This window comes from Hypanus sabinus, chromosome 3 (genome assembly GCF_030144855.1).
Source record: "Hypanus sabinus isolate sHypSab1 chromosome 3, sHypSab1.hap1, whole genome shotgun sequence".
NCBI lineage: Eukaryota > Metazoa > Chordata > Chondrichthyes > Myliobatiformes > Dasyatidae > Hypanus > Hypanus sabinus.
In genome coordinates, this window is record NC_082708.1 from 129,957,712 (window position 1) to 129,971,808 (window position 14,097).

Consider the following 14,097-nt stretch of genomic DNA (forward strand, 5'->3'; position numbering starts at 1 on the left):
TTTGGAATCTTGGGATGCAAATTCATAGCTCCTTGAAAGTAGCAACACAGGTTGTAGAATGATGCATTTGTCAGTAAAAGCATTGAATATGAAGTCCAGAAGTCATGTTGCAGCAGTATAAAATATGTTAGTTATACCAATATTTGCATTATGATAAATGATGATGCCTAGAGTTGAGAACCATAAATCAGATAAATGCATAATCAGGGACCCTAGTGGGTGGGGATGCCCAGAAGGATTGAAGATAAGTAATGGTATTGCACAACTCTGGTTAGTAAAAAAAAACTGTTCTAGAAGTGCACAAATTGCTCTAAATTTCCCTCACAAGGTGCAAAGTAATCCAATAGGAAAAGTGATATTTTCAGAATATCACTCAACAGGTTTCACTCCAGGAAGATGAAAAATTAGTTATTTTTATTTAATGCAGTTGAATTTTTAGACTAACTGCATTGGTAGTGTCATATAGTCAATTTTTGGCAATTATTTTTAAAACTTTTACTAATAACTGTATTAAAAATTATGCTACAATATCATGGGTGTTTTTTTTCCTCCTATTCCATCCAGTGTGCAATTCTTTCACCAGCATTTAAAGTGCGTGAATTTTCCATCACAGACATAGTTCCTTTTCCAATCACTTTGAAGTGGAAATCTACAACTGAAGAAGGACTTGGGTCAGTATTCTTAAAAAAATGCTAGAAGAATTCAATGGATAGAGCAGTATCTTTGGAGGCATAAAAATAGTCTGTAGTGTTAAGACCTTGCATCAGGTCTCGTCTCTTCCTCTCCATGGATGTGCTCAACCTTCTTGAGTTCCTGCTACAGTGTGTTTATTTTATTGCTCTAAGTTCTAGGAATGTGGTCTCTTTCTGTGTGTCTTTATTTTTAACCACCTGTGTGTAGATGTCACTCAGTTTTTCCCCAGAACATACTGCATTGAATGATCTTCATTGCATCTTAAAGTCAGAATTGTGGGTGTTTTCTTACTGTACAAAGTTTAACACCAGCTTGCAGCTCCTCAACAAACGAAACAGGCTGTGCCTGCTCACAGCAAGACTTAAGTTAGCATTTGGGCGTGGAATCATAAATGACAATTAATACTTGCTCGACAAAAATGACAGGCACTTTCCATCTCCAGCTAGAGAGTCTAACCTCTACCCTTAACATTACCATCAACCTCCTGGGGTTCACCTGACCAACCATATACTGTGGCTATAAAATCTCAGCAGTGTGTCTTGCAGTGGGGAGCAACTTAACCCAGAGTTTCCACCATCTTCGAATTGCAGATTAGGGGTATTGTACAATACATCTTTTGTTTGAAGGTTGCTGAAGCAACATGCAAGAAGTGACACTGCCCAAGACACATTAGTTTGCTTGATTGGCATTTGTAATAGCCTCCATCATTGTTCATGTCATACATCATTGTGCAGTGACTACATTGTATACCATCCATTTGTCACACGCATTCTGACTTGGAAACAATTTGCTGGCCTTTAGTCATTGCAGGGCCTAAATCCTTGAATTTCCTTCCCAACAGCACTCATTAGAACAAAGCAGGTTCTACATTCTTCAAGGCATTTAGGTATGGGCAATTAGATGTCGGTTGTGCTCAGATCCGAAAAAAAAGGTGAATAAATTGTCTTGCAGTAAAGACTAGCATTCTTTTTGCCTTCCTAACTACCTGATACACCTGTGTTAGCTTTCACTGACTTGGCCATCTGAGCCCTTTTTGGATGTTCCGATCTCTGCCCATTTAAAAAAAAACTTGGGAAACTGATTTAGAAAATTTAGCCTTTTTTTCACATGACTCCAAATATCTTGATGTCTATTCACTCATCTGTATTCCCTTGATGCTCTTTGCACTCTCATCACTTCTCATATTCCCACTTGGTTTTGTTTCATCGGCCAACTTTAATGTCACACTTGTTTGCTTCAGCTAAAACATTGAAAAAGGTTGTGAATAGTTGGAGTCCAAGCAACAAATGCTATGCCACTCTTCATGTCACAGCTTGCTTAATTTAGGACTCTATTCCTTTGTGTTCTGTTGGCCAACTGTCAACTATACTGGTGCTGTAACCCCTGTTTGATGTGATTCAACCTTTAAGGAATTTTTACTGAAGGGCTTCTGATAGTCAAAAGAACTACATCCAGTGCTTCCATCTTGTGTGTACCAGATATGTCCTCAGTGATCTCGAATAGTTTACTCAGACTTGATATCCCTCCATGCTGACTTTGCTTAATCATACTTTTGTGTTCTTTGGAAACTCTTAGCAGGTCAAATGGCCTGAGGTACAGTGACAAATTTGTCTTGTATACTGTTTATTGTTAAGTTATTACAACATAGCACTGATGCATTACAAGGTAAAATAACAGTGTTACAGAGAACGTGCGCAGAAATGTGGATAGAAAATTTGTTAATGGTTTGGAACCAGAACAGAACTGGGAAAGGGGGAAAACCTTTTTGTTTGATTTCCCATGCCTTTTTAAAATTTTTCATTTTGAGTTCTTTGCCCCAATACTTCATCAGAAGTATTGACCTTCCAGCAAGCCAGCAGGTCAAAATTTCTGTTTTCTCTTTATCGCTTAAATAGTGAGATCACACTTGCTACCTTTCAATTTGCTGATTGTTGTTACAGAACCTTAAGTTTAACAAGCTGTGACTAGTAGAGTCATAGAGTAATTGATCTTGGGCTCCGACTATACGTAAACCTTCTTCAGTGTATTATCTGAAGAAAACAACTGACATTTTCAATCTTGTTCTCCTAAATACCAATACAAAAAAACCTTGATTAACAGTAATTTTATTAAGTTGTAAAATTGTCATTATGCTGTGTACCAATAATTGGAAGCTTTTGCAAAACAATATAGGATAAATCGTACCATAATTTTGAAATAAGAATGTAGTATTAAATTAATTTTGTGTAGCTGGTTCTCAGTAACTGAATTTTTTTTACAGTGAATGTGAAGTTTTCAGCAGAAATCATGCAGCACCATTTTCTAAAGTCATCACATTCTACAAGAAGGAACCTTTTGACTTGGATGCATATTACAGTAATCCACGGGAGCTCTACTATCCAGATTCCAGAATAGGTAAAGCTTTTAGTTAAACTCAAGTGTCTTTAGTTTATTACATAGAAACAGGAGCACACCATTTAGATTTTTAAGTGATGATTAAATGGCACCTGACATGCACTGATGTTAAATATGTTGCTCACCATGCAAAAACTTCCCATCTTGTGTCCATTCCATTCTTGTAACATAGGCTTTTCATGAGTTACCCGTACACAACATGACTGTTGCGAACACCAGGATAATAAGGTACAGTGGTGCAAAAGATAAATTAATAGACATGTAATTTGGAGCCTTGACTAACAATTGAGACATGAATTCAAATACTGCAATGGCAGGTAATAACATGCATTCAGTTAAATAATAATAGTGACCATAAAAATACCAAGTTGTAATTAAAAATAATGATTTTCAGGAGAGAAATTTGCTACCCTTACTTGAGTGCACTGAACGGCTGACCAGTTCACTTTAGTAGCAGAAGAACACTGGATGATTCCTGAAGCATTGACCTAAGTTCAAAATTTAGTCATGCTATAATTACCCAAACAAGTCATACTTCGTCTTTTTCACAAAAGGGACCAGTTTTTAAATCTGTGAAAGCTGGCTTGTACTTGTCTTCAGAAAATAAATCTCTATATTTTTGCTAAATTACCTCATGGCTAGATGTCCTGTATCACAGTCATGACAGGTGCACCAGAGGTGGCACTATCATGTTGTACAAATTGCCATCCTCAACATTGACTGCAGACTTTGCTTTTTAAAAAAAATAATGAATTTAGGTTTAATATGAAAGAGGAGACCTTATTGCCACATATCCTCATAAAGATCATTACTCTTCTAGAAGCACCGAAAGTAACAAAGGCACTATATGAACTTTTGCTTGGGAGACTTAAGTGTTTATCATCAAGAGTAGCCCTAACAGCACCACTAAATAAGTAGGCTGAGTCCTGAAGCACAAAGCTTATGTATTGTGTATGAATATGTATGCTACCTGTTGCAAATACATCCTTCCAAGATGGCATTGTTAGGAATGACTTCAGTCCATATGGAGTTGGTCCTGTGTTTACCTCCAGGATCTCTTCCATGGTGCACTATTACTGTTATAATGAATGGGGTAGACTTGTAACAGATCTTGCATCAAAACTGTTGCATCCATATGGAAAATTGGATTTACAATAGGACCACAACAAATAACTTTGGTCTAGCGTATATTTCACTCAGTCCAACCAGAAGATCTGCACACAATAACTCATTATCCATTTAGAAGACAATCAGACAAAGCTGCAACCTAGCAGAAACAAGGTTCAATAGACCACGAAGTAAACACTGTAAGTTCTGTGGTGAGAGTTCCTATGTTGACATGGAACAGAGAAAATCCAGTATACTCGGTGTCCAATGTGGATATATTTGAGAATCAGAAGTCTGAGCCATGAACATGAACCCCAAGAGGTAGTTTGGGATGTTCACTCTCAGCCTGCACCAAGGAGGTACTCTGAACCTATGCCATATCCAATACCACAAGATACTTGCAATGATTTACAGTATGATGACACTGCTTTCAGATGGTAAAAGTCTAAACGTCAAGCTGGGGGCCATAAAACTAAGACAACTCTGCTGCACCAAAGAGTGGTATATGAGATTATTCTTGCCCTCGGCCACAGGTTCTATATGAATCAACCTATAGCCAGGGAAGTGATGACCCCCTCCTGTTAGCCTGTTTGTGATTACTTATTTTTTATTCTTTCTACTTCTAATACAGTCGGCCTGTGGCGGCTCATTTCCTAGCGTATGCGAACCGACTCACAATTAGATAGCCTACGGGGGTTTGCGAGCACAGAGCTTTGGAGCCTCTTCGCCATGGGGGGCCGGTTGACAGAGGCTTAAAAGTGAGGCTGAAGTTTTCGAATAAAGTTTTTCCTTCGACTGCAGTTACCGACTCCGTGTCGTAATTTTAGCGCTGTTTGTAGCACACCGCTACAATTGGTGACCCCGACGGTCCAAACGATTTTTGGACCAGAAATGACCGACGCCGCCTCTGTTCATGCGGTTTCGTTGAAACTGCCGGGTTTCTGGACACAGCGCCCGGACCTATGGTTCCAGCAAGCCGAAGCCCAATTCCACGTTCGCCGGATCACCTCAGAAGACACCCGCTACTACTACGTGGTGGGCTCCCTCGACCAGGACACAGCTGCCCAGGTCGCGGAGTTCGTACAGTCGCCCCCGGCAGACGGCAAGTACACGGAATTCAAAGCCCTGCTCCTCAGGATTTTCGGACTCTCACGGCGCGAGCGGGCTGCCCGTTTACTGCACCTGGATGGCTTGGGCGACAGACCTCCATCGGCTTTAATGAACGAGATGTTGTCTCTGGCCGAGGGACACACAGGCCTCATGTTTGAGCAGGCATTCCTGGAGCAGCTGCCCGAGGACATACGCCTGCTGCTGTCCGACGCGGATTTCAGTGACCCCCGGAAGGTGGCAGCCCGGGCGGACTTGCTGTGGAACGCCAAAAAGGTGAGCGGGGCGTCCATCGCACAGATCACCCAGCCACGCTCCCGGCAGCAAACCAGTCCAGGCCCGGCCGCAGAGCCCACTAACCCCCGGCCCAATGACCACTGGTGCTTCTACCACCAGCGGTGGGGCGCAGAAGCCCGCCGTTGCCGCCCGCCCTGCAAGTTCCCGGGAAACGCCAGGGCCAGCCGCCGCTGATGGCTACGGCGGCTGGCCATCGGGATAGCCTCCTGTATGTGTGGGATAGCAGGTCGGGACGCCGCTTTTTGGTCGATACTGGGGCTGAGGTCAGCGTTTTACCTCCGACAAGTTACGACACTCGCAGCAGGGCACCGGGTCCCCCCCTGAGGGCCGTGAATGGCAGCACAGTAAGGACCTATGGCACCCGTCAGGTGCAGCTACAGTTCGGCCCCAGCCAGTTCACGTGGGACTTCACACTGGCCGCCGTAGCCCAACCGCTTCTGGGTGCGGATTTTTTGCGAGCTCACAGCCTGCTGGTTGACCTGCCCAGGAAGAGACTGGTACACGCCGAGACCTTTCAGACGTTCTCCCTGGGCGCGGCCCAGTTGCCAGCCCCTCACCTCGGCTCCATCACGCTGTCCGACAACGACTTCACCAGGGTCCTGGCGGAGTTCCCATCGGTTCTGGCACCGCAGTTCACAGCAGCCATGCCCAGGCACGGCGTACAGCACCACATCCCGACACAGGGACCACCCCTCCATGCCCGTGCTCGGCGGCTTCCCCCGGACAAGCTCCGACTGGCGAAGGAGGAGTTCCAGAGAATGGAGGAATTGGGGATCATCCGGCGGTCCGACAGCCCCTGGGCTTCCCCCCTGCACATGGTGCCCAAAGCGACGGGGGGCTGGAGACCGTGCGGCGACTACCGCAGGCTGAACGAGGCTACCACACCGGACCGCTACCCTGTGCCGCACATTCAGGACTTTGCGGCAAACCTGCACGGCGCCCGGATCTTCTCCAAGGTCGACCTTGTCCGAGGGTACCATCAAATCCCGATGCATCCTGACGACGTCCCCAAGACGGCTCTCATCACCCCATTTGGCCTCTTCGAGTTCCTCTGCATGCCGTTCGGCCTGAAGAATGCCGCACAGACGTTCCAGCGGTTAATGGACGCGGTGGGACGGGACCTGGACTTCGCGTTCATCTATTTGGATGACATCCTCATAGCCAGCGGCAGTCGTCAGGAGCATCTGTCCCACCTCCGTCAACTCTGCGCCCGACTGAGTGAGTACGGTCTTACAATCAACCCTGCCAAATGCCAGTTCGGACTTGATACCATTGACTTCCTGGGCCACAGGATTACTAAAGACGGGGCAACCCCTCTGCCCGCTAAGGTAGATGCGGTCCGCCACTTCCCCCGACCCACCACGGTCAAAGGCCTTCAGGAATTCGTAGGTATGGTCAATTTCTACCGCCGCTTCCTCCCTTCAGCTGCCCGGATCATGCGCCCCCTGTTCGCCCTGATGTCGGGTCCGAGCAAGGACATTACCTGGGACGAGGAGTCCGCCGCCGCTTTCGTTCAAACGAAGGAAGCTTTGGCTGACGCCGCAATGCTAGTACATCCCAGAATGGACACCCCTACCGCCCTCACAGTGGACGCATCAAACACGGCAGTCGGTGGGGTGCTGGAGCAGCTCATCGCAGGTCGCTGGCAACCCCTGGCGTTTTTCAGCAAACACCTGCGGCCACCCGAGCTCAAGTACAGTGCTTTTGACCGGGAACTGTTGGCGCTCTACCTGGCAATCCGGCATTTCAGGTACTTCCTAGAAGGTCGGCCCTTCACCGCGTTCACGGACCACAAACCGCTTACCTTTGCGTTTACGAAAGCATCCGACCCCTGGTCATCCCGCCAGCAACGCCACCTGTCCTACATCTCTGAATACACAACGGATGTCCGGCACGTCTCGGGTAAGGACAATGTCGTGGCGGATGCGCTCTCTCGCCCTACCGTTCATGCCCTTTCCCAAGGGGTAGACTTTGAGGCACTGGCAGAGGCACAGCAGGTAGATGAGGAGATTCCGAGTTACAGGACTGCAGTCTCTGGTTTGCAGCTCCAGGACTTCCCCGTGGGCCCAGGTGAGAGGACCCTACTCTGTGACGTCGCCACCAACCAGCCCCGTCCGGTCGTCCCCGCAGCCTGGCGGCGACGTGTTTTCGACTCCATTCATAACTTGGCGCATCCCTCCATCCGGACAACTGTCCGGATGGTTTCCAGCAGGTTCGTTTGGCACGGACTCCGCAAACAGGTCAGTGAATGGGCCAGGACGTGCATGCACTGCCAGACGGCCAAGGTTCAGCGGCACACCAAAGCCCCACCGCAGCAGTTCCATCCCGCCCACCGGCGTTTCGACCACATTCATGTGGATATCGTGGGCCCCCTGCCAGTGTCGCGCGGAGCGCGTTACCTCCTGACTATCGTGGACCGGTTCACAAGATGGCCAGAGGCGGTCCCGCTCACCGACACCACCTCCGAATCTTGCGCCCGAGCCCTGATCGCCACCTGGATATCCCGCTTTGGTGTACCAGCCCACATTACCTCCGACAGAGGCGCCCAGTTCACCTCCAGCCTGTGGTCAGCTATGGCCAGCCTTTTGGGGACTCAGCTGCACCACACCACTGCCTACCACCCACAGTCGAACGGGCTAGTGGAGCGTTTCCACCGTCACCTGAAGTCGGCCCTCATGGCCCGCCTGCGAGGAGCCAACTGGGCGGACGAGCTTCCCTGGGTCCTTCTCGGCATCCGCACTGCGCCCAAGGACGACCTGCACGCCTCGTCGGCCGAGTTGGTATACGGCGCGCCCCTGGCCGTCCCCGGGGAGTTCCTACCAGCCCCGAGGGGGCAAGAGGAAGAACCCGCTGCAGTCCTGGGCAGACTTCGCGAGAAGCTCGGTAACCTGGCCCCCATACCCACTTCACAGCATGGGCGGCACCCGACCTGCGTACCCAAAGACCTACGGAACTGTAAGTTTGTGTTTGTACGAAGGGGCGGGCATCGGCCACCGCTGCAGCGGCCATACGAGGGGCCGTTTACGGTGCTCCGGAACAACGGGTCCACGTTCGTGCTGGACGTTGGGGGGAAGGAGGAGGTTTTCACGGTGGACCGCCTCAAGCCGGCCCATGTGGACCTGGCGCAACCGGCCGAGTTTCCGGCGCCTCGGCGCAGAGGCCGACCTCCCAAGCAGGTTCTGGCCCAGGCTGTGGACATTGGGGGGTGTATCGCCGGTTCTGGGGGGGGGTTATGTGGCGGCTCATTTCCTAGCGTATGCGAACCGACTCACAATTAGATAGCCTACGGGGGTTTGCGAGCACAGAGCTTTGGAGCCTCTTCGCCATGGGGGGCCGGTTGACAGAGGCTTAAAAGTGAGGCTGAAGTTTTCGAATAAAGTTTTTCCTTCGACTGCAGTTACCGACTCCGTGTCGTAATTTTAGCGCTGTTTGTAGCACACCGCTACAGGCCCTCCTTTTCTGCGGGTTCCGCATGTGTGGATTCAACCACCCGCAGATCGGGAAAACCTGAAGGTTCTCTCTCCAGCACTTGTTGCTTCAGACTTTTTTCTTGTCATAATTCCCTAAACATACAGTATAACAACTATTTGTAAAGCATTTACTTTGTATTGGGTATTATAAGTAAGTTGGAACAGGTACATCCTGTATTTAGCATCAGTCAAACATTTGTCTTAGTATATAGTATATATTTTACCTTTCTATGCATATAAAACACTTAAGAAACATGTTTTTCAGTACTTAAGCAACTGCGTTGCTTAGTAATAATTGTAGCTTTCATCGGGGAAGGGCCTTCACATGCTCCATTATTCTCACTTTATCCTTTAAAATTGTTCTGATCGTTGACAGACTAGCCTAATGCTTTTCCAATGACCGATGGCGTTTCACCTCTTTCTGATCGCTGTATTATTTCCACTTTATTTTCAATCGTGGTCGTTTTCTGTCAACAGAACAGAAACACTGAGGATTCAGCAGCAGCTGCAGGCTGTGGGTCCCGAGCTCTGCCATGTCCATCCATCTGCCCACTTGTAATGCTACTGTGACACTGTAAACAACAAGCATAGTGACGCAACAACATGGCGTTGCATCTCTGCCTAAAAGACAGACTCAAATCTTTGTCTGCAATTCATTGCGGTATAATTCATTTATGAGGCCTTTTAAGAATATAATTGAGGGCAAGACTGAAGATTATGGCTATTTTTTTGAACAGCACACTGGAGGTTACCCTGGTCAAAAGTTGGCAGTGGGCTCTTCAAGATTTGTCTTTCTCTTAGAAGTCATTGCAGTGCTATGGAGAAGTGCAGGCCATGCGTGAGTTGAACATGCCTGCTAATATGAAGATTGTCGTAAATAAATTGCCCGGTGAGCTTTGGAAATAATGGAGATCAGCAGTGTATAAACTGCAAGTATAGTACAACCGTAAAGTTACTTTCACTGGCATTGTTCATCTTTATTGAAAGGCAAGTGAAGGTTGCTACACACCCGGTGTGTTTTTAAAAAAAAAAGCTGCATGCTGGCATGGTGTGAACAAACAATGTAGCTATGCACAACTTTCTCTCGACCCATCATGCATAAAGAATGCATGTTCTTTTTCCTGTCAGATTGAGATTTTTCATGAGGTTCGCTGTACAGAACTCTGCTGTACTTCCTTGATCAATAAAATCATAAGTAACCACTGTCTTGTTATTTTTTTAGACTTCACCTGAACTGGAGTTACAGGATGTTTACAATCATGATCACCAGCCCCCATAAGACTATTAGTTACCAGGCTGGTACTCACTGCTGTATTGCCTTCATTCATGTCTTCTTTTGAATCTGCACCCTTTTCATCAGCTCCAGGGTCAGTTGTAGCTGCACTTTCCACAGTAGCCACAGCAGTGGCAAAGCTACTTCCATTAGCTTGAGAACAAATTTGTTACAGACCTGATGAAGGGTCTCTACCGGGAGGGGTGACTGTTATCTATAGATGGTGCCTGGCCTACTGAGTTCCTCCAGCATTTTGTGTGTATTGATTGGATTTCCAGCATCTGTAGATTTTCTCTTGTTTGTGATGTTTACTTTGAATTTATTTTGCTTGGGGTGAATAACTGGTTGAAAATAAATCAGATGCAAAACGCATCAAGACAAAGATAAATGTGTTCCCTTGCCTCAATGAAAATTCTAGGGCATTAAATTTGACACCAATGACATGGTAGTCTACTTGATTTTTGACAGTTTTTTTCCCACAAAGCTAAAAATGGACTTCCCTCCTATCTATAGTGTGCATCATCTTAGAAATTTTTCTGCAAATGCATTACCTTGAACAGCATGATTCAAACCTACTGCTTGTATCACCAGCAAATACAACAGTCTTGCATGAATACCACCACCTGAATTCCCCTCCAGTTATACATTTTTGGCTTGTAGATGTATCGTTCCTTCACTATTTCAAATCCTAGATCTCTAACCTAGAGCCCAATTGCATACTTTTCTGAGAAGAAAGTTTATCTTTTTGGCTATTTTGAAGTGGATAATTAGTGCTGGCCTTGTGATCACACACTTTTTTAAAATAAATAAATAAATAGATAAATAAATACTTTTTAAATTTTCAAGACAAACTTTCAGGTGAAATTGTAAGGGTGGTTAAGAGAAAATGGTAGGTTGATGAGCAAAGGACATTGTTCTAAAATAATCAGGGTCCCTGTGGTTCATATTAGAATCCATGGAGAATTGATTAAATTAAAAAGTGGTATCTTTTTAAACCATTAAATCTTTGTGCATAGAAGGATCTTAGTATGATGGTTCAAGAGATATAAGATATAACCATATAGACACTGCAAACAATTCACTTGGTAAGTAGCACAATTAATTGTGAAGGGTGTGAGTATGAATGTAATAATTGTTGATAAGAAATGATAGTAATAGCACTGCTCAGCCCATGATGTCTGTTCTGGCATTCATTTGGGTCTGATCCAAATCATCATTGCTACTGTTAAGTCATTGTCTGGTCTATCCCATTACCATTGATAACTGAAAATTGTTAATCTGTATTGGATAAACTTAAGACTTGAATTTCACAGTCCTTTTAGTTGGAGAATTCCAAAGAGTCACTGTACTGAGTGAAGAAAATTCTTACTTGTCCAGAATGGTTGAACACTTACTGAATCTGTACCAGATCACTGAAGGTAAACATGCAAGTATGGCAAGCAATTAATTAGGAAGGTGAATTTATTTCCAGATGCTTTCAGTACAAGAGTTAAGATGTCTTAATGCAGTAATACAAGGTCCTGTTCAAACCTCATAAGGTTAGTACAAGAAAGAGCCACTCAGGTAAAAGATCAGTGTTCTGGAGTAGGTGTAAAGCATCTGGTATATCAGCGTCAGAAGTATTGATGCAGCTAAATCTGGTTTGGTTTTTATTTTTTAAGAATGCTGGTAGTAATTAATCCTTCATTGTAACTTTTTTAATTAGGTCGGTTTTCAATTCAGAATGTGACTCCTCAAAATGATGGGGAAAATTCAAAAGTGAAAGTTAAAGTTCGAGTCAATATCCATGGTATTTTCAATGTATCCAGTGCATCACTGATTGAAAAACAAAAGCCAGACAGTGGTCAGGTTGAAGATATTCCAATGGAAACAGACCAGCTATCACGGGACACAGCAAATGCAAAAATTGATGACCAGGTATGATGTACAGAATCGTTGACATGTGTCCAGTTCAATTCTGTGTCTTCTGGAGTTTTAAATTTTTTAACTTTGAAGTTCACTTTCCCATCTTTTTGCTTTGTTTATGGAAGGAGAAACAAGTATAAAATTTGCAGGAATTTTTTTTTGTTTGTTTTTCTTAACTTTCCAAGTGTTTGTCTCCCCAGGATATATTCCCCAGTAGGAGAATTTTAACTTTAATCCTGTTTTGCTGAACTGTCACCCTGATGTGCATAAGAAAGATTTATTATCACTGGATAAAAATCAAGAATTGTTGATGGACCTTATCTTTCTGTTGATGCTAACTTAGTACAGTCAAGGCAATATACTCGTTCTCAACTGAGACATTGATACTATTGTTTGATTCTATGTACAATTTGAATTAATATTGAACCTTATTTTACTAAAATCTGGTAAAACAATGTAAAATCAGCAATTCATAACAAAATTAACTATTGCAACAAGATACCCGACACTTCATGCTTATGAGCTAGTTATTTTTGTATTTGAGCTGGAATTGTCACACTAAAAAAAATTATTCTGGCCTAAACAGTTTTAGATTTTAAAATTGCTTTCGATGATTTGAAATGACAAAACAGAATGTGAAAGAATTATTTCTGCATTAAAGTTATTCATAATTGCATAATGTTATACAGTAGCAGAATTTGGTGCTGAATTATGTGGGCAATAAATTTAGAGTGCAGTGGCATTACATGAGTTAGTTAGCATCCAATCCTTGATATTAATAACATAAAACCATGAACATTTGAAGAGATGTTCTTCAGTCTATGGTTCTACTGTTAGTGAATACTTTGCTCACTTATTTTTGTTAAATTGATGTCTTATTTAAAAGTTATTTTAAATATATGAATAGTGGGGTATTGAAATCCCATGTGTTGGGTTGAAAACATTAATTAGATTTATCGTCATTGACATATGACATAAGATTTTTGTGGTAGCAGTACAGTGCCCAGCCGTAATAGTGTCTCATTTGCAAAATGATTCCTTCCTGAAATGTGACAAATGCTTCAAAGTATTGGTTGCAGGGTAATCAACATGCTTGGTCTTGACTGTAATCTTATATTTTGTTTGTATTTTAAGGCCACTATGCAAGTTGATCAGGAAGAAGTACATTCTCAGCAAAAAGATCAAACTGAAGAGCAAAATGATGTTTCCCAAATGCCAAGCACAGATTCTGAAGAAAAAGTTGGTAAAACTATACAAATTTAGCAAAGAACAAATAGCTGTTTCTGTGATATGTCTTTCATAACTTTAATTCTCTGCAGAATGATCCAGCTGTCGAAAATAAAGATAACAGCTCAAAACCCAAAATAAAAGTGAAGAGTGTGGATTTGGTGATCAAAAGTGAACTGCCCCAACAGCTTGTTCAGGACCTTCTCAACAACTATATTGAAAATGAGGTATGTTCCCTGTTGAGTGTTGTTATGAATTTAAAGAAAAATTATTACACAGAACTGTGTATTTAACTTTTTTAAATTTTTTAATACCCATGTGTTGAATGTATCCTGAAATTTAAGAACTAGCTGTGTGAGATTGACTGTTAATTATATTCATCAGCTTTATTGCCTTAAAAGTTTAGTGTTCACTGCTGCCTTTGAAGTATTGTTGCATTGAGGCTCAGTTACTTGAGGATCGTTAAGTCAATATATGCATGGACTAGAGTCACATATGGGACAGTCTAGACCAGACTGACAAGTTCACTGTTTTGTAGTTGTCTTTTAGTGAAGTTTTTTCAATAGCATTTAATAATAGTGGCTCTCTAGTTTGGTTTATCCACCATGCTTATTTCGTCCAGTG

General features: G+C 43.9%; 1 protein-coding gene across 2 annotated transcripts in view; it reads left to right on the forward strand.

Moving 5' to 3' along the window:
• The window catches only part of LOC132391648 (heat shock 70 kDa protein 4L-like), a 60,678-nt gene that overhangs the window by 33,802 nt on the left and 12,779 nt on the right, over positions 1 to 14,097 (forward strand). For both annotated transcript variants that reach the window (XM_059965105.1, XM_059965106.1), the window contains 5 exons: positions 565 to 671; positions 2,954 to 3,087; positions 12,047 to 12,258; positions 13,381 to 13,485; positions 13,566 to 13,700. In XM_059965105.1, the coding sequence (XP_059821088.1) occupies positions 565 to 671; positions 2,954 to 3,087; positions 12,047 to 12,258; positions 13,381 to 13,485; positions 13,566 to 13,700 (693 nt within the window). The remainder of the gene's footprint in view (positions 1 to 564; positions 672 to 2,953; positions 3,088 to 12,046; positions 12,259 to 13,380; positions 13,486 to 13,565; positions 13,701 to 14,097) is intronic.